The sequence below is a fragment of the Herpailurus yagouaroundi genome, unplaced genomic scaffold (genome assembly GCF_014898765.1).
Source record: "Herpailurus yagouaroundi ecotype Mexico unplaced genomic scaffold, PumYag 28, whole genome shotgun sequence".
Taxonomy (NCBI): Eukaryota; Metazoa; Chordata; class Mammalia; order Carnivora; family Felidae; genus Herpailurus; species Herpailurus yagouaroundi.
The window spans coordinates 128,971,499-128,997,475 of NW_024412376.1; the positions used below are offsets into that span (position 1 = coordinate 128,971,499).

Below are 25,977 nucleotides of genomic sequence, written 5' to 3' on the forward strand. Positions count from 1 at the left end.
CCAACCTGCAACACGTCCCTTCCTACTCCTCTCTTTTTCCTCATATTTGAATTTCCTCTCTGATTTCCATCAGTTAACTGTACCTGCTGAGTTCACCCTAGCCCTAGCTGGTTCTCTCTCTCTCTCTGTCTCTCTCTTCTCTGGACATCTCAGCTTTGTTCACAAATGGAAGTGTTCTGCCTGGATCTCTAATTTACCTCCTTGTATCTGCCTTAACATTAGGCATCTTCCTGTCAACATGCCTATCTCCTTTATGGACTCTGCAGTTGCTTTATCCCCAAGTTTGCCCAATAGCGTATGCCCAGCTAGGGGCCTCATCTGTTTCCATAGGGACAGCAGGTTCAAATCACCTGGTATGTGAGTCCACTGAATATTTTGGAAGCGAATCCACAAAGGAATAGGTACACTGACAGGAAGACTCATAATGCTAAGATAAAGCCAAGGAGGAACATGGGAGAAGTGAACAGGAAGTTAGAAAGCATGGGATACAAACAGAAAGATCAGCAGAACCAGCAATAGCAGGAACAGGGTACGTGTCTCTGATGAGTTTAAGGCACTGGTTCTGAATTCTTGGGCTTCACTACCTCTGGTACTTAAAAGGGGGCAGCACAAACTAGGTCTTAAGGCACATTGTGACTATGGCAGCTTCATGCTTTTGAGTGTGTGCAAAACAACTTTAAATTGGTGGCCATGTTCTTTTAAGTAATTATACAGGGACTGAATTGCCAGAAAGCCCTCTCCCCACACTTTCGGTCTATGTCTGAAAATGCACATCAATATTCACGCATGAGTTTTCAGCCTCCATGGGAAGTCCCACAGGAAATCAGGAAAGAAAACACTGATCATGCCTTACTGCCATGCTCTTAACTTCCTATGTACTCAAGTCTTCCCATAATCCTTTCCTGTAGTGGCACAGTGGCCTCCATATTATTTCTGTGAAATGAGGGGACCCAAGTTTATTCAGCACCTACTAGGCACCAGGCTCTCTGCTTCCTACATGGTGGCTTTGATCATACTTTATTCATAACCAGATGTCAGCAGACATCCTCTGAGACTGAAATCAATTAACCCAAGCCCTTCATCATGTACTACTAAAACTCCAGTGTTTTCCCTGGGATTTTTGTGCATGTCCAGACATGTCACAGTCACCTCTGGCTCTGATTTCCTATTTCTTCTGCGTTCTTTTTTTTTTTTAATTTTTTTTTCAACGTTTATTTATTTTTGGGACAGAGAGAGACAGAGCATGAACGGGGGAGGGTCAGAGAGAGAGGGAGACACAGAATCGGAAACAGGCTCCAGGCTCTGAGCCATCAGCCCAGAGCCCGACGCGGGGCTCGAACTCACGGACCGCGAGATGGTGACCTGGCTGAAGTCGGACGCTTAACCGACTGCGCCACCCAGGCGCCCCTTCTTCTGCATTCTTATTGTCATTCTGGTCTTAAGTACATGGCTGTTGTCTTCCCTATATTCCAAGCTGACCCAGATGAGGAACTCACTCCTCAAAACCATTCCAACAAAGCATTTCTAAAATCACAGACTTTTTTGAAAACGTAGAGAAGCGATGGTGGTTTATATGACAGCAATGAAAAATAACATAACATCAAACAGTTAAAACCCCTGTTTTAAAGTCCTTCAGCCACTCTGGCGCTGGGAATTATTTGGTGAGAATTTCAACTTCTTGACTAGTTTCCCCAGCTCTTTTTGTCTCCAGTCTTCCTTTTCACCCTGGTCCTCCATTTTCTATTCTGCCCTCAACTCCTCTTGGATTATAGCTCAGAGAATTTTCGCTCTTCTCCCCTTCCTAACTCTAGACATAATTTATATTTCCAAAAGCTCACTAACATTTCCCCTACCCAAACGGCCAGTTATTCTGGGTCTTGCCCTTTAGCTCCACGGAATAACTGGTAGAGCCTTTGAAATCTCAATATTCTTTTCCTTCCTTCCTGCTTTCCTCAGAAAGCAGAAGGGGCAACCTAAATATGTATCTTCCTACTGACATAATCTGTGCCTGCCTGCCTGAGAAAGAAGAAGCAGACTCAGTGAGTCTGAATGGCATTTTCCCCTTGCTCCAACATTCAGAGACCAGGAAATTAACAGAGAGAGGATTCACAAATACAGCGCCAGAACCCAGGGTGGGCTAAATAACAACCCATACGTTTTCTACCATGTTGTTTTTTCAGAACAGATGGTGGTCAGATGAGTCTCCATTAATTACTAAATTAAGGAAACATGGGGGAAAAGAGCAGGAGAGTGAAGGAAAGGTGGAAGAAGACAGAGGAATTGTCAATGACACTGAAATTGAGTTTGTGATTGAAGTTTTTCTTTGCATTCATGTAGAGTAAGGGGCGGGGGGGGGGGGATGTGAGGAGTCAGGAGACAGAACTGAACATTTGCTGTTAATTTGTTTCTCAATGCAAAGGAGGCAATTTGAGGGAAAATAGTCTTTCTCCCAATGCTGAATGTATGCTTATAGCAAGCCATGTGCAAAGCAGCTGTTCAACAAAAATGATAGGCAGGTATCTATAAACTCTAATTTATCAAAATAATTCTCTGCTTCCCTGAACTGTTTGCCCTGGCCTTTATTTTCCCCTTTGTATCTGAAATCTCTCAAAAAAGCAAAAACAAACGCCTTCTTTGGAATTCCTAGCTGCAAACTCTTAAAAATACATATATTTATTGGCTGACATGGGCTTTTCCCCCCTATTAACTCTCTAATACAATCAGAAGTTAAAGGAATTTAGAAGTTATAAAATAATGTGCTAGTCTGATGATGTGAATTATGAACATTATTCCAAAATTACGTATTTTCATACCTCAGTAAAACCCACAATGCATCACGCCGAAAATTATAACTTTTCTTGAAGCCACTTTGTGCTGCACCCACCCTTAAGCCCGGGAACTCAGCAAAATCCTGGAACCAAAGATAATAAAGTTCTGACGTGACCTGATCCAGGTGTGCCTGGACCTGTGTGGGACTGCAGTCTGTGGCCAAAGCACATGCATAGTGAAGCATGTCCTTGCTAAACTCCCCACTGAGAGGTAAGAGCACATATCATTCCTCAGCTGCGAGGAATCAACAAATGCAGCAAGATCTATGTTAGCGAGTATCAGTACTATGCCTTATTTAGTACCCCAAGAAAGAAAGCGTGAAAGCCTTTCACGCTTCTGCTGAATGGCCTCAGCAGAATTTAGTGGTCTCTCGAATAGCCTAACTCTGCATTTTTGAAATACAGGAACAACAGTTTATTTCAAGCAAGTTGTTTTTCCCCCAAACTGTGTTCCATGACTGTATTCTACTTTCGAAATAGATATCGAATATATATATAGAAGTCAGAAATATATACAGAAATCCTTTCGGTTTATTATTGCCGTGGAGGTAAGCGAAGTAATTGTTATATCTCCGTTGCCATCATTCCGATGAAGCCAAAGAAACACAGGTTTTCACATGTTTTAGTATCTGTATTTAATTTTTAAAATAAATATATTTTAAGGGGCGCCTGGGAGGCTCAGTCGGTTAAGCGTCCGACTTCGGCTCAGGTCATGATCTCACGGTTCGTGGGTTCAAGCCCCGCATCGGGCTCTGTGCTGACAGCTCAGAGCCTGAAGCCTGTTTCAGATTCTGTGTCTCCCTCTCTCTCTCTGCCCCTCCCCCACTCGCGCTCTGTCTCCCTCAGTCTCAAAAATAAATAAACATTAAAAAAAAAGTAAAACAAATATATTTTGAATGTATCTTCCTCCATGAGGCGAAGAATGAAAAATGTCCCCTGTAAGCTTTGTGGTATAATAACTTGCTATTTTAACCTCAAGATGCCATCCGCGTTTCATAATGTAATTTCCCATTTCTAAAAGGACAGTGATGAGATGCTCTGACCTTTACATATTCCTGTTTGATTTCTATCTCAGTGTCACTGGGAAAAATAAGAAGAGCTAAATATACCTGAGCCTTTTCTGTCTTCTCTACCCAGAAATGGGTTGTCTAATTAGCTTCCCTACTCTCCCCACCAAGAAACAGTTGGCATGCTGCCCCCCTCCTGTTTGTTGCCGCCTGCCCCCATTAGAGAATCCTGGAGTGGAGAGCAATTCTTTCTTTCCGCTTGCAGGAAATCTTGTGAATTGAAAAATAACAGATTTTAGATTTTCTGGGTCTTCGTCTTGAACTCAAACAAAGAAATCACCCTTGCAGGCAAACCTGACAGGAAAAATGTTGTGTTGCCTGCTTTATGGACCATGACAAGGATGTCAATGGAGGGAGAAGCAAGAAACTGGGCTCCCACCAAACGACACTCTCCTCTGGTGTGAGTCATTTTTTTTTTAAGTCTTTGAACATGCAAAGATTAAGAAGTAAGGCTCTGTCCAGGGAAATACAGACAGTCTCTGACTTATGATGGTTCTACTTATGATTTTTTTTTTTTTTTGACTTTTGGAGGGTGCAAAAACGATAGGCATTCAGCAGAAACCACGCTTGGAATCTTGAATTTGGATGTTTTCCCAGGCTAGTGATACGCAGTGTGATACTCTCGTAACGCTGGGCTGCAACAGCGACAGCAGTCCCAGCTCCCAGTCAGCCGGAAGATCAGGAACAATCGTCAGCAGCCCATACACTGACTCCCATCCTGTACCCAGACAACCATTCTGCTTCTCACTGTCAATACCATCTTCAATAAATTACATGAGATATTCAGCACTCTCTTATAAAATTGGCTTTGGAGATGATTTTACCCAACAGTAGGCAAATAGGAGAATTCTGGGGTGCGTAAGATACACTATGCCAAGCTACGATGTCCGGGAAGCTGCGAATATTAAATACATTTCCAGCTAAGGATACTTTCAACTTACAATGGGTCAAGGAGATGTAACTCCATCCTCAGGTTGAGAAAGATCTGTAATCCTGCTGAACCGGATCAGGAATGCCAACTACTCCTATGCATATGCTTATTTTGAGCCCTGAAAGTCAAAACTTGATCCTTTCTTTAAATTTTTTAAAGTTTATTTATTTATTTTGCGAGAGACAGACACAGTACAAGTGAAGAAGGGGCAGATAGAGAGGAAGAGAAAATCCTAAGCAGGCTCTCCACTGGCAGTGCAGAGCCCCACACAGGGCTCGAACTCACAAAACCAGGAAATCATGACGTGAGCTGAAAACAAGAGTCAGAAGCTCAACCGACTGAACCACCCAGGAACCCCCAAAACTTGATCCTTTTGAGTAGGATTCTGCCTGACCTTTCATGTAGAGGGGAAAAAAAAATCTGTTTTTATAACACAATTCAGACCAGAGTGAACTCTAAAACAGAAAGAATTGATGGCTGGATAATATGAGAAGGGGCATATGATATTGTGACTTAGAATAAGAAATACATATTTGGTCTCCCCTCACCCACCCCTGTCCCCGTATTTTCTGCCACAGAGCTCCTCAGATGGAGTTCGGAGAGATTCCCACTTGGCGAGCACATTGCAGGTGCTGGGACAACACTATTCCTGGAGAGGACATAGAAGCCTTTCCTTATATCTTGTCTCATGCATCTCTTTCATCTGGTTATTTCTGATAAAATATTTCTTTTATAATAAACTGTCATCTATAAGTAAAATGTTTCTCTGAGTTCTATCAGCCACTACAGCAAAAAAGAATCAAACCCAAGGAGGAGATCATGGGAACCTCTGATTTAATGCCAGTCAGTCAGAAGTACAGGGAAAAACGAGGGTTTGCGACTAGAATCTGAAGTGGGAGACAGTCTTGTAGGGTTGAACTTTAACCTGGAGAACCTGATGATATCTCAAGATAGATAGTGTCAGAATTAAGTTGAACTATAGGACACCCAGCTAGTTTCCAGAGAATTGCTTGTTGTATGTGTGCAGAATCACTCCCTGCCCCAACACACACACATTGGATTTGGGTCCCAGAACCAAAGAGAGGGGGTTAGATGTATGACTCTGAAGTCAAACAGGCCTGAACTTTATTTTTTTAATTTTTTTTTTAACGTTTATTTATTTTTGAGACAGAGAGAGACAGAGCATGAACAGGGGAGGGGCAGAGAGAGAGGGAGACACAGAATCGGAAACAGGCTCCAGGCTCTGAGCTGTCAGCACAGAGCCCGACGCGGGGCTCGAACTCACGGACCGTGAGATCATGACCCGAGCCGAAGTCGGACGCTTAACCGACCAAGCCACCCAGGCGCCCCAAACAGGCCTGAACTTTAAACACAACTCCATCTCAAATGTCCCAGAGCCTTACTATTCTCAGTTCTTTCTCTGTGGAAGAGAGATATTAAATATTCCTATCTCAGGTGGCTCTTGTAAAAACTGATTTCAAATACTTATTCTGATACCCAATACATGGTATGTATTCATTATATTTTAATAACTTTCTATTCTTAACATTAAGAGTTGCCCTTTTTCCCAGGACTAAATACTGATGTAATAATGTGTACACAGACTTGAATTGAATGCATTATATTTCAATTTAATTCAACATAATTTTATTCAGCCTGCCCTGTGCAGAAGGCATTTATTAGGCACAATCTTTAAGAAGCTCTCATTACAGGAAACGCTTGGCATTTGAGGATTTAATATCTCCTGCATCTCTCTTCTTCATTAACTACCCTGAAAGTTAGTGACATGGCAACTTTTTCTGAGATAGAAGTTTGAGTAACATGCACTATAAGGTCAATAAGTTAGCTGTTCCAGCTGAATTAATGACAGCCCAGCCAAGTGCCCTGTTCACATGCTCTGAGTGTGTGGTTGTAATCCTCTTAACTAAGTATATACTGCAAAAGTAATCAAAATGTGGGGATTTTTGAAGATCTTACAATGAATTGTTTGTAACTATCAAGTAAAAATCTTCGAAGTTCAAATTTCTCAATTGGGAAGGGTCTTAGAGAAAGGCTCTTTCTTATGTCGCCCTCTTGCCTTTAGACAGAAGAGCCATATAAGCCAACTGGGACAGATATAATTAACTTTTCTTGTTCTGAGGCTTTCTAAGGATGGACACTTCCCAGATACTCTTCATAGCTCCTTCCAGCATCTTCTTACTCATTACAGTCAAGATGTTCTTCCTTATGTCCAATCTAAACTTTGCTTCTTTTTTCAAGTTGAGTTCTCTCAGCGGCAGCATCAAATCCATTTTCTCTCTCTATTTCCAGTAAGTACCTTACACAGCACTTTAAGTGACACCTTGCATTAAATCGTCCAATGTGACTTAAATCCGTGAATGGATCAAACGTTTTCATAACCTAAAGACGTTAATCAAGGTACTCTTTAATCTTTTTAAAGTTTAACTTTGAGCTAAGTAATATCGATTGCTAATGCATTTCATTGTAGGACACATTTTGCTAACTATTAATCGTGTTTCCTAATCTTTGAAACCTACGTTTATTTTTGGGACAGAGAGAGACAGAGCATGAACGGGCGAGGGGCAGAGAGAGAGGGAGACACAGAATCGAAAACAGGCTCCAGGCTCTGAGCCATCAGCCCAGAGCCTGATGCGGGGCTCGAACTCATGGACCGCGAGATCGTGACCTGGCTGAAGTCGGACGCTTAACCGACTGCGCCACCCAGGCGCCCCAGAAACCTACGTTTAAATGTTATTAGAGGGGTGCCTGGGTGGTTCAGTTGGTTAAGTGTTTGACTCTTGATTGGCTCAGGTCATGATCTTAGGGATTCATGAGTTCAAGCCCACATTGGGCTCTGCACTAGAGCCTGCTTAGGAGTCTCTCTCTTTCTCTCTCTCTCTCTCTCACTGACCTTCCCCCTCAAGATAAATAAATCAACTTAAAAATGTTATTGGAAATAATGATGCTTTATGACCTGATTTCATGACAAAACTACCACACACAGACTATGAAGGCATCTTCAGATCTGGCATGAAGATCACAGACTTGAGTGCAAATCACAGCTCTATCACTTACTAGTTGTGTAACTTTGGGGAAGTTACTTAACTTTATTATGTCTCAGTTTCCTTACCCATAAGATAGAAATAATAATGAGGGGCATGTGGGTGACTTGGTCAGTTAAGCATCTGACTCTTGGTTTTGGCTCAGATCGTGATCTCCTGCTTTGTGGGTTCAAGCCCCATGTAGGGCTCCATGCTGCCAGTGTGGAGCCTGCTTGGGATTATCTCTCTTCCTCTCTCTTTGCCCCTCCTCTCCTCTCTCCTTCAAAATAAATAAACATTTAAAATGAATGTTTTATAACATAACAAATAAAATAAACATTTAAAAAAATGAAAAAATAAAATACTTCTCCCTTAAAAAAAAAGAAACAATAGTGACATACTTCATATGGCTGCATGACGGATTAAATGGGTTAATAATTATAAAGTACTCAAATGGTACCTGTTTTGTAGAAGTGCTCAATAAGTATCAATTTTCATTATTAAGATGCAGGAATGATTTTCCAAGCCTTAAAACTCAAATATTCTTAGTGAATTTCTCTCTTCTTGAGTACTCTTAGAATTCTTATCTCTCTACAGTCTTTTTAGTTCTATTTTCTCTGCCTGGAATACTCATCACCTTCCTACCTACATGATCTCATCTTGAACATCTCAGCGTGTTTGCATTTTCTCTGTGATGTCCTGAGTTGTGATCTCATCTTCAGGGCACTTTTTTTTAGTGCTACTTGTGGTCAATTATGACCTCATGAAGACAGTTACTTTTTCTTAACTTACCCTCTCCATGAGATTTTTGGATGTTCCTTGAAGGAATAAAGTAAATGCTACAATTTTTAATAACCTTTCACAATTCTTAGCTCTTATGAAGTTCTTGGTAAGCAAAAGTAAGTTGATAGATGATATTTTAATTTGATTATCTCAAACTTTAGGATAAAAACTCTTATTATCTTATCTCATCCACATAATTCTATGTTGATATTGACATATAAAGCACTCACAACAGTGCCTCATACACAGTAAGTGCCCAATAAAGAAGAAGCATCAGTTTAAAAAATAACCAATATTTTCCCCAAGCCTGGGAACACATTATCTTATTTTGCTTTTAATGACCTAAGAAGAAAGTAGCACTTATCCTCATCTTAAAGACGAAAACATTCAGGCTTTCAGTGTCACAAAATGATCGTAGTCTTGACTTTCCCAGCATTGTGTTGGTTACACTTCCTGTCCCAGGTAATATTAACAGTGTTCCCTTTTATTCTCAAAAGTGCATGCTTAGAAAACAAATTATATCATTACTCTAAAGTTAATGTCAAGGTAACAGATCCTGCAGGTGGAGGGTCTGTAATTGAAGAAATCAACTCCAGAGCCCTAGGCTCTGCCTGTGGAAAACACAGGTTTTCCTAGGCTAAGCCTATGGAAAACCACATTACCAGGGAGTAATACAAAATATGAAATTTAGAGAGGTATGGGAGGACCCTACACAGACTGAAACTTTAAGTTTGAGAAGTGAGAACCAAGAGGAAGTCAACGAAATTTTCCATTTCTTTCTCTCAGATCTCACAGAATAGTTTCACAATTAGAAGTACTATAAATTTCACCTGCATGATGAAAACCCCAATATTAAACAAAAATACTATATTTGATTATTCATGTTGTGAATCAATGTTACTCTTGATGTCCTGGCATTAAAGACAGAGAAATTCATTATAAGCTTTGGAGATGATGGTAAAATAATGAAAATACCAGCATTTAATATTTATATAGTAATTTGCATTTTATATATCACATATACAGACCATATATTTGTATATGATTTATTTCTTTTGATTCTCACAGCTCCCTGAAATAGGTGAAGCAGAAATTATTATTTCCATTTTACATGAAACTGAGAATCAAGGGGCTTAAGTCACAAGATTTATGCTTGAGAGTATAAATGAGGATACAACATCATCCTGACATTTTAAAGTGATTTAAAATTATTCAAATATAACTTGACAGAAGCACATTCAAGGGGAATGTACTTCAGGAGAAAAACCAAAATTATATACGCCAGATGGGGAGTGTCTGGACTTAAAAAGTTGCCAGTATGCTGCCCACTAGACACTGATTTTAACTATAAGATTCATTGTCTACAAAGTTATTAAAACTACAAGATATTATCCTATAATTAAAACTGCCAGATATTATCATCACCTTGCCCATCAGTATGGATGGTACATCTCCAGAGAATGGAGGTGAGTTTGTTGATTTCACATCTCAGGTTACAAAATATCAGGCATTGCTGTCAGATCAAGCAAAATACATTTTGAGGGCAGAGGATCAGTGTGGACCACACAAATGCTGTCTCAGCACACCTCAGTCACTTTTTCTAGCTGTTTCATATCGGCTCCCAAAGTCAGGAAACCGCTGATTCTAAGAAAAGTATGAAATAACTCCTGTTTCCTTCCTCTCTTCGTATCCTTTTCTAATCTTTGTCTCTTAAGCAAACCTTTTCCCTCACTAAACCATTCCTTCACACTCTGATGTAAATACAGGAACTAAACTCTGGCATTATTGTTGCCTCTCTCTGGGGTTATTTGCAATTCAGCAGTTATCAAAACTGAGGGTATCAGGAACAAATGATGGCATTTTAAGCTGTTAGCTTCCCACTGGTACTCCCTACCTAAATACCAACAGAATCCCATATTTTGCCTCAATAACAAACCTCCAGTCAGTGAGACCTAACAGTATTGGAAAAGAATAATAGCAACTGCTTTGTTTGAGTTTGGGTTCACGTATCTCTGTTTTGCAGAACCAAAGGTGCAAATCCTTCAAAATGTGGAAAAACTTCATTATGACTATTCAAACACATGGTTCATCAAGACATGCTTATGTTCTATGATAGTGATGTTGAGCACAGCAGGGCAGGTGTCACCTGTGATATCCTTCCATAATTTCAGAGCCCCTGGTTATAAAGTCCCCTTGAAACTTCATGGCAACAGAGCACACAGGAGCATATCCAAAACTGGTGGTAGCATGACGTAAGAGATATGGACCAATAACCCACAAGGACTGAATATAATTTTCCAGTTTTGTGAGTACTTTCTACTCTACAAATTTTTCAGCCAGTCTCCCTCCTCCAATTTCCAACTTCAAAACTTCTAAAAAGCAGTTCCTATCACATTAAGCCAAGAGTTTCAATTATATTGAATTCACAAATTGAATATATTCAATTATATTTCAACTAAGCTTTATAGAGAATTTTCTCTGTCTGCTCTCACCAGCCTCAGTTCAGCAGTCAGTTTGAACTGGGAATCTGTTCTCTCAGTTGTTTCTTTGGGATGTGCTGAAGTGTGTGTGTGTGTGTGTGTGTGTGTGTGTGTGTGTGTGTGTGTGAGGGTTGGGCACAGAGGTGGTGATGTCAGTTGAAAGAATCTTTTATCATGGTGCACCTGGGTGGCTCAGTCGGTTGAGCATCCGACTTCGGCTCAGGTCATGATCTCGCGGTCCGTGAGTTCGAGCCCCGCGTCGGGCTCTGTGCTGACAGCTCAGAGCCTGGAGCCTGCTTCAGATTCTGTGTCTCCCTCTCTCTCTCACCCTCCCCTGTTCATGCTCTGTCTCTCTCTGTCTCAAAAATAAATAAACATTTAAAAAATTAAAAAAAAAAGAATCTATTATCACCATTTAGTGTGGCAGTTGAATAAACACATTTACTAGTTATGACCAATTACTCTGTGGATCTGGAAGTTTCAGACAAAGGTTGACATTTGAAAGCAAACTTAGCATGTAGCAGCAAGGATACAATTAGAGCAAAAATAACTACATGGATAGATAGATTATAAACACATACATTAAATATGTGTATTTCTCAATTAGACATGTTTTTTAGTTTATATTTTGAAACTTAATAAAGTTATTGGGTTATCTTTTAAAATCTACTTATTCATAACCTCTCCAGATTGGCTGAGGAATCCCTTTTCATATGCTACCTGTTAAGTTTGATTTTCCTTCTTTTTAAATGTCACTCGCCTTATAGTCATCAATCAAGTGGTTCTTTAACAATTTCTTAAATATTTCCAGAAATAGTGATAGTCCAGGTGCCAGTATGGAAATGACATTTTGAAGAATGAAGAGCAGTCATTATTTTTTAATGCTGAAGAAAAGTTAGGTGGTTGCATGCGCGCGTGTATGTGTGTGTGTACATTGCACTGATATTTGTCATGAAGTAGTTTTGTGTGTGTAAAACTGACTGTGCCATGTGATAAAATTGTTTCTATAGAAACGGCTCCTGATTCATGATCAACATAAAAGAAAATTACACATTCAGGCATAAGGTAGACCTGACAGAGAACCTATTAATTTCTGAATTAATAAATTCAAATGACATTATTACTAACACTTCTTTATGACCAGAAAAATTATGTTATAATCCTAATAAATGTTATTATTAAGTTCCCATAATATGCTAGGAGCTACACAGAGAGCACAAAGAATATAATCCTAAACTTCCTGGAGCTTACATAGTGCAGGGTGAAAAGACAAGGTCAATAAAAACCTTATTGGGACTAAAAGAGGATCGTTATATTATATTGGGTCTTTTGCCTCTTTGGAGTCTTGATTTGTTTATATGCCCTGTATACTCTTTCCCCAGCATAATTCTCTCTGGTGTGGCTACAGAAAAGGCTCCACAGAAGAAAGATGACTTCCTGTGGGCTTTAAAGTAGATCTAGATGGATTTGGGTGGGAGAGGGATTGCAAGTGTAGGAGGGAGAAATGAAGGCCTCTGACATGAGAAATATTCTAGGTAGGATTTCAACTAAATGTCATTGAAATGTCTCTATGGAAACCACAAAGCTGTTCCTCTTGACTAGAGAATTGTGTATCATTCTCTTGAAAATAATAGATCAGAAGAAAAGAGAGAAAGAAAAAAAATCTCACCATGAGTCACAGAGGGTTAGAGTAGGCAGGGAACCTGAGCTTTCAACAAATCTATTCCCCCGCTTTCAGGAAGGATCCCAAATAACCCTCTCATTCAAGCAGGATTCACTTCTAGCAACTTCCCTGATTAATCCATTCAGCAACAAGAGCGAGGCATCTAGCTTCTAACTTTCCTGTTGTATCTGAAGTGCCTTAACCCATACTCTAGTATGGGTTAGCTGATTGCTAATAGCTACCTAAGAATCCTTTTCTATTTGGATCTATTTCTCCAGCTACATCTCTGCCTTTTTTCTCTAAACCAAATATTACAATGTGTGAATACACCTCTGCTTAAATAGCTATCCCTTTTCCATGAGAACATTTGTGAGGGGCAGGGCTCTGTTGAATTCTCGTTTAAAATCATTCCCATCAAGCCATTCAGATGTTTCAGTTCTTCAGCAAAGCTGGGAATTACTTTTTAATTTCCTGGCAGCTAGGATTCACTTCTTGAGGCATGCTATTGGCCTCACTTGTGTTCTGTTGGTCTCATGTCATCACCAAATACACTTTCTGCAAGAACTCACAGTGCTTGCACATGACTTCACATGGAAACACAGTGTTCCAGAAGGGCTCTGAATCATTTTGGGGACGTGGTAGAGAACAGAGCAGATGCTGCGTAAGTGAGTTCTCCACACCTCTTTTTTCCCCACCTATTTGGTTTTATAAAGGCAACTAAAACAGAGTACAAAGATTACATCCCTGGACGAATTTGAGAAGTATGTTTTTACATACTATCAGGGTCTCGGTCCTCACAGAGAAAGAACAATATTGCTAGAGATTAAAGTTGACTACACTCTATTCTGCCAACACCCTTTCTCCTTATCTCTAATCAGCTCATTTGAGCCACCACATTGATGCACCCCAGGATTTCTCCCTGTGGAGCTTGCCTTATTTGTGAACAGAATTAGAAAACTCATCAAAGAACTAGTCTTCTTCAGGACAGTTTCAGTCTCCAATATTCTACCCCAGTGTCCCCACAAGTAAGCTTATAGTAACATGTTCTGGCAATTTTTTTTTTTTTAATTCTGATAACATACCCACTTCAGTGGTGAATAAGATGGTTGGAGCTTCTTTTCCTGTGTTCCATCCTTGGGCAGATGGTACCACATGTGCCGATCATTTGACATGGACCCTCATAAGGCATTCTAGGATCATCTTCTCTGTAATCTCCATTAAATAACCAGTCACATGGGGCGCCTGGGTGGCTCAGTCAGTTAAGTGTCCAACTCAGTGTCCAACTCTTGGTTTCGGCTCAGGTCATGATCTCATGGTTTCTTCAGTTTGAGCCCCAGGTCTGGTTCTGTGCTGGCAGTATGGAGCCTCCCTGGGATTCTCTCACTCCTTCTCTCTCTGTCCCTCCCCCACTTAGGCTGTCTCTCTCAAAATAAATAAATAAACTTAAAACATTTTTTAAACATAGCCAGTCATAAAATCCCTCCAATTTGCCTCTGTTTGATTATCTCTTCTTCTTTTTTACTTCCAATTCCTAAGGTCATTCTTCTTCTACTTTAGGCATTTATCCCCTCTCACCTGGATTTTGAACCACCCTCTTAGCTTCTTAACTAGGAATGCTGCCCCCAATTTTATCCTCCTCTACCTCATCCTCCACATCACTTCCAGAATGATCTCTCTGACATGTAAAACATAGCACCTGTTAGAACCTTTAGCACGTTTTCTGTATTTCAGGATTAGTATTCATTTTCTTAGCATACATATTCCAGCATCATTTCTTTCCATGTGCGTTTGTGTGTGTCTTTTTAGAGTGAAAGCTTAAAACATGTATAAGATTTTTGTTTAATCAAACAACTCAAGCAGGTATGTAAAATACTATGAGTATCCCTTCAGGCCATACTCCTAGTTCCACTTCCAAGAGACAACCATTCATTTTTTGTATATTCTTCCAGAAATGGTCAGTGCATATACTGTGTGTGTGTGTGTTCTGTAAATATGTATGTGTGTACACACACACACACACACACACACACACACACACATATATATATGGAGAGAGAGAGAGCGAGAGAGACAGACAGAGACAGAGACAGACAGACGGACAGAGACAGAGACAGACAGCCTTCTTTTTATACACAGGAGAACATTCAATAACACTGTCCTACGCCTTGCTTTTAGTATCATCTTATCTCTTGACAATCTTCCCCGTGCTCTTTAAGTTCTCACAAGAGTGACTAACCTGTGGTTTCTGGAACACTCAGGCTATTTTCATACACACCTGCCAATGCTTATGCCCTTATTTTTTGCTTGAAAGATTCTTCTTTTCATTTGTAGCCTGTGCATGGTGCTAACTACTATATCTCTTTAAGATTCTCCTCAGGATTAACCCTTTACTACACCTTGGAAACCACTCTTCCATGTTCCCATAGAATCTTGGACATACATGTCTCCATCATAGCACCCAACACATCATTTTAAAATATCTTCAACCAATTTGACAATAAATTTCATATTAAAAAATAATGTTAATAGCTAACATTTATTTAGTACTTACTATGTGATAGACACAATTTGAGACACTTTACATGCATTTAATGAAGAAATTATATTTGTGGGGTACCTGGGTGGCTCAGTCAGTTGAGCATCTGACTTCGGCTCAGGTCATGACTTCATGGTTCATGGGTTCAAGCCGCCCCCCAAATAAATAAATAAAATAACTTTAGGTATACATTGTCTTGTATACTGTAAAATATTTGAAGGTTTGGAGCATATGTTAGTCATATTTCCATCCCTAGGACCCATTGAAAACATTTTTTTAAAAAAAGAATTGTTCGGGGCGCCTGGGTGGCGCAGTCGGTTAAGCGTCCGACTTCAGCCAGGTCACGATCTCGCGGTCCGGGAGTTCGAGCCCCACGTCAGGCTCTGGGCTGATGGCTCAGAGCCTGGAGCCTGTTTCGGATTCTGTGTCTCCCTCTCTCTCTGCCCCTCCCCCGTTCATGCTCTCTCTCTCTGTCCCAAAAATAAATAAACGTTGAAAAAAAAAATTAAAAAAAAAAATAAAAAAAGAATTGTTCTATAAGTATGTGTTGAACCAAAACAACCCAAGAACAAAATAACTGTAAATGTTTCCAAATCTCTCAAAGGGAAAGAATCTTCATTCTGCCAAATAAAGTTTTAAATAATTTTTTTGAGAATAATGTAAATTCTACGAGGACAGAGACTAGTAGAGTAGTTGAATGAATGCTCTTGGAAAAAAAGCCTTTTAATCTTAAATATGCAATACAATGACAAGTTGTACTGGGCTGAAAGAGGGGGCATACATTAAGTGCCTAACAGAGGGGTAGCAGAAAAAAACTACTAGTAGAAAAACAATGAGGACTAATAAAGATTCTAAAACAGGATAACAGGGCTCACAAAAAAGAAAACCCACACATCTTTTACTCTTTGGCCAACCTTTTCTCTAATGTATATCCACTTATAGGAATTAATTGTAAATCCTTTCTTGAACATTTCTGTCAAGGGCTGAGTAATAGGTTGTTGTATGTCACAGACTATTAACTTCCTTCGGTGGATAGTCAAAAGATTTCATGAAATGTACAATCTGCTGAAAACAAGTATTCTAAAATATAGAAACTCGGTTCTGGTATTATAAAAAAAAATAGGATTTAGTGCTGTGAAAAAGTTCATGAGGAAGCTGTGTACTAACATTTAATCAATTATTAGCATATATCCATTTATCCTCCTATTATCTTCAAGTGTGGTAATGTCATTTGAGTTATTAAAACTCAAGTCAGTTGGAAACACTTAAACCATTATTTTTCTTTTGAAATTTTTTACCTTCCTTGCTAATAGCAAGATTTCATTCCTCTGTGTTTTGAGGGTGCTATTGAGACTTTGGGGGTCTGCCAAGACAAAAAGTATCAAACACTTAGAGAATTGATATCAAGTAATACTCAGCTGAGATGAACACTTTAGCTTTACTGTTGCCACCAGACCACCTGATGGAAAGATTTTAAGTGGTTTGGGTAAATCTTTGGGATACCCAGATCCTGGAGAGTAATGGTTTCTTACTGTTTCATGTTAAGTGTTGAAAAATTTATTAATTTAGAGTGGAGTGATGTTCCCAGTTTGAACACAATGGACAGAATTGGACAGAAATATTTCCGTCCAGGTGCTGGCTCCAACATTCGGTACAATGTAAACCAGGAATCAGTCAAGTCTCATTTTGAAGACCATTGATCCACTGTTTCTTATTGCTGTCTTTGGAAATGTGTTTAGGAAAAAAAAAAAAAAAGAACAATAATTCCATGACCAATGAAAATGGTGATTTAAGAGGCCCCAGATGACATACAATCATTGCTGCGTTGTTCCCAGGAGACCAAACTCCTATGGAGTTTGTGTACTCCATAGGAATTCGATAAATGTTTGTTGATTGACATATCTAACAGGAGAACTAAATGGAAGAAGATAGACTATAACAGAAGAATAAGATAGAATGGAAGAATCTTATTTTGGGCAGAGTCTAAAATCTTTAAAGGTCTAAGTTTATGTCATAGAATATTTGAACTGAAAACAGGTTTAGCAATAGTGCCATTTACTCTCATTTTACAGAGGGGAAACCTGAGGCCCAGAGAGGTCAAATGACTCACTCAAGGTTCCAAAGCTACATACTGGGAATATATTTCTGCTTGCCTGGCAGATAGGAGCCAGGCCCTGGAGTCAGGTTGCCTGGTTTCAGACTTAGACCATGCCATTTACTAGCTCTGTAACATCTGAGCAAACTATTTAATCACTATAGCCTAAGTTTCTCCATCTATAATGCAGGATAATAACCCCATAACCTTAAATCTAGGATTAAATGAGCTAGTGATATAAAGCACCCCATAAACATAACTCATGCACAGGATGTATTCAATAAGTGTTACTATTTATTTTCATTGTATTGCACACTTTAATACCCAGGGCCTTATGATTCCAAGAACATAGGCTTTCAAATGTGAACCCAAACATTCAAAAAATTTGGATAGCCTTGCCTTGATGTGGCTTAGAGTACAAAAAGATCTTTCTGTTATCTCGAAACAGAATGGCAAAGGGACATTTTTCCTCTCTCAGCTTCTCAAGATGGTGTAATATTGTAACCCAGCACCTAAAAGTGAGACCTGGTTGATTACTCATATAAGAGAAAAATGCATTTCTATCTTTATTTAACTGCTGATAGCTGTTCCTACTTTTAAATGATACTGACCTATTTGCTCTATTTGCAAAGTGATTTTGTTATAACCTCAGAGAATTTCCTGACAGCAGCAAGGGTATGTTTAGGCTATTTTACAAAGCTATTGCAAGCTCTTTAGTGGCGGGGGGTGGGGAGGGACAGTTTGCAATGTTCTCTATTCTGACTAAGAAAAGTCACTGGTGTTCTGTAAAGCAGCAGGATAGTATTGTCAGAGTTACTGTGCTTGGAAACACTTTCATAGCCCTCATGTAAGGTTGGCTGACTCATGAGTATTGACACATTTAGGAGAAGTGCTTATTAGTTAAGTCAAGCCCCATCATCCAGGCTCTTGTCTTTGTCCTATTGCTTAATCATCAATTACTAAACTAATGTCCCCCTTTGAGCACAGCTACCTGGTTATCTAGAAATTAACTTAAAACTCAATTTGGAACCTTGAAATAATAGCATTCCTCAGGAGATTTAAGATAAAAAGGTGCTCATTTCTCAATAATGCAAGATCTCAGAATAATGCACTACAACCTTGCAGCACAGAGTGCCGTCCACACGCCAGTAAGGGGTGTCACCTAGGAAATGCAGAATGCCGACCCCATCCCACACCTCTGATTCAGAACTTGCATTTTATCATTTTAAGATCTCAGAGCAATTCAGGTATGCAGTATAGATTGAAAAACACTGACTTAAAGAAATGGGCAGGGGGATACTGAAAGTAGTGACTGTTTTGTGTCACCAAGATGATGATAATTGGACATAACTAAAATATGCACCAGAAACCTCTGCAATCAAATATTAAAATCACAACAGCAACAACAGGGCAATTTAACAACAGTGGATACTTGGTAAATTATATTTGTTTATCTTTTAGGTATTATTTATGTAACTGGCTCATTTGAGGCTTTTGTAAGGTTGTTTTTTTTTTTTCTCTTTTCATTGTTATTTCCAATGCCTGGAAGAGCATTCACTATTGCATCCACCCATGCATGAAGGAAGAAAAGAAACCATGAATGCATGGTGCTATCTATTACTAGGAATGGCTGCTTGGGTCAGGACTCAATAGATGTGAAGTCTTCTGGGAGTGCCCACTTGGAACATTGTTCTCTAGGTCAGGGAAAGAGAGTTTTATGCCTGGAACTCCTACCTGATCATCAGAAGCCACCTTCTTAATAAGAAGGAACAACTAGTTATTGGAATCTGAAATGCAAGAATTCAACTCTTGTTTGCAGGTAGTTAATATCATGCCTCCCCAGTCTTCTGCTCAAAGAGAAGATCTGCTTATTATCATTTGTGTTTCACTGAATTTATATTGAGAGATATTAGTGTTACTTAAAGGCAATTTATGGGGTCTATTGTCTCCTTTTTGCCCCAACTGCCTTCTGTTTATCTTTAGTCTACAGAGAGAGAGAAAGAGACAGAGACAGAGAGACACAGAGAGAGTAGGTTTATGGCTTGGCAGAAACTAAGGGGAGGTTTGAAGTGTTTAATAAAACAACAAATGGAAATCACAGTAGTTTTTAAAATATAACTGTTCAAAAAATAACTGTATAATCACTATCGCATGCCTAGTATATCCCATGTTGCCATAAGAAAAATTCTTCCTAATTTAATCAATAATATTAATTCCTGAAAAGTCTTGCTCCTCAGTATAGTTTTCTTTTTTTCTGCATTGGAATTACTCCTCAGAGGAATGCTGCTCAGAATTCACCGCTCAGAGTCAATAATTTTGGATTGTATAGGTTCTTGACCATAAAAGCTAGCTTTTATTTTCTTAATTTGGGAGTAGCGTTCTATGTTCTGAAGAACATGAATCAGAAAATAGTCAATGTTATGTTAGTCTTGAAAACAGATAATGTTATAAACCAACATAGAATTATATTTCACATACGGTAGTATAAGAAAAGAACAAAACCTAACAAAGCCTCATTTTCCAACCCATTAATGTAATGTACAATTCTCACATCATTTTCCCAGCTATGGAATGGGTGGGTAATAATGCTAATGAATAAAAATATAAAAATGAACAGTGTTTTAGGAATGGACTTTAGTCTGAAGTTTCTTTAGAGCTATTTTTTATTATATTCTTTGTCCATTCTTAATTTTTGTCAATTTTGGTAAAAAAAAATTCCTTTTAAATGACCTCAAAAGTTACTGCCTATTAGGGTACCAAAACATGTTTAGTATAAAAATCACTGAGCCTTATTTCCCACTGACATTTCAGCCCTACTTATATTATCTAAAATTCAAAGCATATTGTAGACAATGCTCTTAACCAGAACTAACTATCAAGGTTGTGGTGATAACCCTTGATCTTAAAAGTCCTCTTTGTTGCCATTTTTCTTGGTGTTTTTTCCAACCTATTTATCTCAATGCTTTGTCATATATGAGAGAAGGTAAAATAGACCTTGGATCTTGTTGGTAGCTCTCATTTAAAAGCAGAAACAAGGAACAGTAAGTAAATCAAGGTTTACTATTTTTCAATGTTCAGTGTTTTCTATTTTCCCACCATGTTTCTAACACCCCAGTGGAAAGGTAATTGGTATTTTAGTACAATATATTTTTCAAAGGCTTATCTGTTGGGGGAGTATTTTTAAAAACTCAAGTACATATATACATAGTACAATAAGTAAGTAGGCTGTATTATTCCATCATTAGGAGCTTTTTCCAGGGGTACTGCAATTAAACTCAATCCTCTTTGTCTGGGCTACGTATGAATTCAGTTGAACAACTAGTTACACAGAGCTTTTTTTGTGGAAATGGTTGTTTTGGTTAATAGTAACTTCCCTATTCAATTCAGTTTCTTTTTGTAGCTCCAAAGTTGTTTGTAAATATAGTCAACAGAATTATACATTTTTAAAAATTCTGTAAAGCATAGTACCCTATACAGAAAATAGACCATCAGCAAAGGCACTGTTTACCTTTTAAGCTGTCTGAATCTTCTCCCATTTTATAAATTATCTATGTTGGTACTTACAAGATGCCAAAATAAATGACTTGGAAAGGAAAATATTATCATCATTTATCTACATGATATAGACTACTTTGTAATTCATTATCTAATTTATCCAGTTGCAATGGCATAGATTAGGTATGATTTGTATATGTGCACGTTACTACTACGTTCTCCAGTGTTTGTAAATAGTGTGTTTTGGGTTGCTTTGTGGTACTGAGATGTATGCGAACAGAATATGATTAATAAGCCAGTCTGTTAAAAAACCTTCCTTGAGTCAGAAAATATTCACCATGCATTCATTTTTAAAAATTGTTTTTCTTTTTCCAATACAACCACCAGAGACACCTTATTTTAAATAAGCTATTTAAAGCAGGAGAAGTTACAACTATAAAATACAGAAATTTAATAGACTTCTTCTTCTAATCCTTTTCAATAGATTATAAACATATTTATTTTTCCTTGACACAAGCTAAAAAAAGAAAGAATTCTTAAATCTTAGCATGTTAAGATAACACGGCACACTCGTAATGAAATGACAATTCAATAGCCTTTGCAGCTATAGAGTGACAAAATCCCAGAGGGTTTTAGTCTTTAAATTATTCAGGCTGTCTAAAATTTCTGCTGCCACAATATTTTTTCGCAAATGAAATAAAAATGGCATTTTGCTCACGTAGATCTAGCTATTCCCTGGATGGTTGGTTCTAGAAAAGCAACAGGCTTTTTTCCCCCTACCTTACGAGAAGCAACAGTTAGAAACTCTAACAACTAGAAAACTGCTACCCCGCAGTGGTTGGAAACAGCCAATAGAGAAGACGACAGCTATGATTTCAGTCTACTGTGCAACAGCTTCAGAAAGGGAGAAGAAAATGTGGAAATAGAAGAATGCTAACCTTTTGAAAGGAGGGCGCTATGTTACTACCGCCCTCTCCCCCCCCCCCCCCAATTTCCACGATCCCTTTAATCATCAGGTTTTTCCGGCCTGCTTAAGTTTCTAGCATAAAACAAAGCAGTGACTCGACCCATTCGGTTTCCACTTAAATTTGCGAGATGCTGGAAGACAAATTCATCAACCCTCACAAGGGAACAATACAAGCCTCCCCAGAAACTGTCTTGAGCACTTTCCTATTAACAAGCATGGACTGTTGTCTCAGCCTGTTGCTCCTGCCACAAGGTGTGCCAGAGCCTGGAACGAGGGAGGGGACAGTCTGAAACCCTGAAGGAGTGCTTGGGCGTTCGGTGGCGGGACCTGGGCGGGCTGGGGGGCTTGGGCCACCGCTCCCGGAGCGGAGGCGGCGGCGAACCGCGGTCCGGGGACCCTGCTGCAGGCCGCCGGGCCGCCGGCAGGTGGTGCCCTCCGCATCGGAACACCAAAGGAAACCCTGCTAAAGTAACGCTCAGACTCCGCCCCACCCGATCCTCCAGCACCACAGTCACCCGTCCTTCCCCAAATAGTGCCGAGCACGTTTCCTCCGGAACACTGCAGTAGCTTTTGTGTGTGTGTGTGTGTGTGTGTGTGTGTGTGTGTGTTGGAAATACAAATCAGGGGCAACGGGGAGTGGGGAGTGGGGAGTGTGTGCCACTGTGGGGAGCGCGCGGAGTGGGACTCCCGGGGCCGGGGCGAGGTGACCGCCAATGAAACGCAGAGGGCGCGGGGACCGGTCCATTTCTCATCTGCGTAAGCCCGGCCGCGGGCGCGTCGGGAGGCCACTCACCATGTTCACTTCGGAGACCATGTCTATGCTGGCGACATCGATCCGCATCCCTACGTCCACAGGGGGCCCTGCGGGGAGGTGGGACACATTATGGACACATTCTCAGAGTGGCGACAGGATGGGGAGAGTCGGGGGGCTTCCCTGTGCTTACTACGTCTGAATGGGCTTCCTCCATCCCCCACTCCCCCTTCCAGGGGACAGCCTGGGAAAACAGGTGTGGGCACACGCGTGATGCAGTGACTATGCAGAGGGTGTGTCGGGCCGGGGAAGGTCGGCTCTGCCTGGGGCTTCATCCATCTGAGACTGAGGGTCCGGGATGTGTGTGTGTGTGTGTGTGTGTGTGTGTCCAGGGCGTTGGGCGTAGCGCACACTTGCGGAAATGACATGCTTTTTTTTTTGACATTTATCTTTGACAGGAAAGGAGAACTAGATATGGGTTACAGGTTGAAAAAAGATGAAGCATTACCTCCAAAGTCCGGCCGCAAGCGAATGTCATATCCTTTGAGCAATCTGTCCACTGTCTCTTTCACGTATGACATGTTGCTGGGCTCATTGGCGCTGAAGGGAAGAAGTAGGGACCGTATTCAGAATGAACACAAACTGCGAGCAGACATAAATATAGACAAGCACACCTACCCCCAAATAACAAGCTACATGATCCAGCAAGCATGTAAAAAAGAAAAACACCAAGGAAAAAAAGAGACGTTCAAGATCAGCAGCTCACCTGTGTGCACAACAGACCATGGCAATCATCACAGGGAAAGAGAGAAGCCCCAAACTCTCTCGATTTTGTACTGTCCACATTACTAACTCTGATTAAAGAATTGTCTTTTCTGCGAAGATTCAAGGAATGCAACTTAGTCGGCGGCAGGGCAGTAATTCCCGAATGGACCTGCGCATGCGCAGAGGGTGCTCACTACCAAAAGACACCTTGTGCCTTGCAAACAATATTCCTAGTGGAACAGGCAACAGATTTCAATCCCTTTAAAGTTCCTGTTTGTGGTGCTGCACGTCCTCTGGGTAGTCAGAGATATCCTGCTCTTTCCTTGCTCGGGATCCTGTAGGCATTTGCATACTGAGATTTCTTCGTGCTTTGGACGTTGCTATGTGCATTTCCTTTCCGTCCTCAACCTGATTTTTTCTTTTTTCTTTTTTTTTACTCAACTCCCAGGGATCTGGCTACTGGCATCCTTCATTGGCAGCCACGGTGGTCCTAGGATTGAGAGTCTGGAGGCGGGGCGGTTTTCTGGTCTCCAGTGTGTGCCTCTGTTCGTGTGATAGGGGGATGAGGGGGTCGGGGCGGGGAGGGGGTTGATAAGTGGAGAAGAAGAGCCACAGAAGAAGGGAAGGGACAGAGGGAACTCTGAACGTATTTGAGGACTCCAGCCAAGAACCAGGTCCCCTTGGGAGGCGTCTTAGGACATCTGCCTGAATGTAGTCCTTCTCTATGGGAGGGGGAGGAGGAGAGGCGGGCCAACTTTTTCACTCGCTCTCCCACTTTTCTTCCCTCCCCCTCTCGTGTCTCTCCAGGCACGGGATTTAAGGGAAACAAGCGATGAGGCAGCATCTCTGGGCAGGCAACCCTTTTTCTGGTGCCATCTGCCGCAAGTCCCACTTTTTTTGTAAGGTTCTGGTAAGGAAAACCTCTTTCTTAAAATTGCCGGCATGTTAAGTCGCATTGGTAGCCCAGAACAGAACCGTGAAACACCCGGAGGGTCTAATCTCTGTTCGAAAATAGATTGGGGTTCTGAGGGAGCAAGCAAGAGTTGTTTGAATTATATTAAATTCAGTCAATGCAATTCAGTAAATGCCATTGAGCACATGTTATGCGGGAGGCCCTGGGCTAGGAGTTCGTTCATTTGTTTAATGGTATATATTAAATCTTTACTATGTTTTAGGCATTCTGGAACTTAGAATAGACTTAAAGAGGGTTCCCCACCTAAAGAAGTTCACAGGCTTTCTGTCAGGACGACGGACACAAATATAAGCAAATTCAGTATATCTCTAGGTAGTTTACAAAGTGACGGGGGCTTGTTAGTAAGACCAGAGAGAGGTAGATAATGGTGTCCAGAGAAGGAGAAAGCTTTTTGTCAGAGCAGAAAGGGAGGGGTATTCCAGAAGGTGAAAACAGCCAAATTTTGTTCTGTCAAATCTTGAGACTTCAAAGGCTATTGTCTGCTGGGAGAGCTGAACCCAGAAATAATTGGTTAGAATATAAAAGGAGAGGGGTAGGGATGGTGGTGAAGAGGGTGCAAAGGGAAGCTGAAGCCAGACTGTACCGGAAGTTACATCCTCTACTTTGCCAATTTAGGCCTCTAGAAATCACTGAAAGATTTAAGTACGGATGGTCAGGGTCAGATGTCGGTTTCAGGCAGAATGTTTTGGTAGAATAATCATGATGAGAATAATTAGAATTTATCGCTTGCTGACTATTTGCTGGTTATTGTGCACATTATATAGGTAATCATAGTTGAGCCTTCATAACAATTCAAATATGATAGATATTAGTATTATTCTCGTTTTATAGATGATACTGAGAATGAATCAGAGTGATGTAACTAGTTCAATATCAAACAGCTTATAAATGGTCGAATCAGCATTTCAACCCAGAATCCACGGACCTGACTACTCTATGCCATGAAGTATCGACCCCAAGAGGAGGAACCAGAGACACGGAAAACAAGGAGAAGGGAGAAGGGTTATTACAATGCCCCAGGCAAAAGGAACTAAAATCAGATAGTGTTTAGCATGGAGAAGAGGTGACCCACTAGTGCAAATTTTCAGAAGTGTAATGGAGACATCAGATAGCTGGAAAGGTCAGCCCATGGAGACATGTGGACGGTAACTAAAGAATTGTACAAACATGTACACATGTGTACATCTTGACATTCTTCATATATTAACTTCATTTTCTCATTTGGGCCTCATAACATCCTTAAACACTGAGGCCATTTCTTCCGGGGACAATAATACTCAACTCCTAATCAGGTTTCTTAATTTTCTGAGAAGTGTGTCAAGGCTACCTCTTTTTAATTCATACGTATCTGCTTCTAATGAGCAAAAGAAAAGATTTATTTGTGCTTCCGGTCCTTGCTGAAGCATAGAACCTCTCATGTGGCAGAACTCTGCAAAAGCTGCATTGTAGAAAATGAAATTTGTGGAGGTTTATTTCATTCATTTGTCCATCCATTTATTTCTCCAAATATTCACTGAGCACTTACTAAGTGTCAGACTTACTGCTAAAACCGGGTGATACAACAGTAAAAAAAAAAAAAAAAAAAAAAAAAAAAAAAAAAAA

At 40.2% G+C, this 25,977-nt stretch overlaps 1 protein-coding gene across 1 annotated transcript in view; it reads right to left on the reverse strand.

The window, feature by feature from the left end:
• GABRB1 (gamma-aminobutyric acid type A receptor subunit beta1) overlaps positions 1 to 23,905 on the reverse strand; it is a 390,272-nt gene extending 366,367 nt beyond the window's left edge. The window contains exons 1-3 of the mRNA XM_040484497.1: positions 23,404 to 23,905; positions 23,146 to 23,237; positions 22,680 to 22,747 (exon numbers count right to left, since the gene is read on the reverse strand). Of these exons, the coding sequence (XP_040340431.1) occupies positions 22,680 to 22,747; positions 23,146 to 23,237; positions 23,404 to 23,483 (240 nt within the window). The 5' untranslated portion in view covers positions 23,484 to 23,905. The remainder of the gene's footprint in view (positions 1 to 22,679; positions 22,748 to 23,145; positions 23,238 to 23,403) is intronic.
• Positions 23,906 to 25,977: the final 2,072 nt, after the last annotated feature.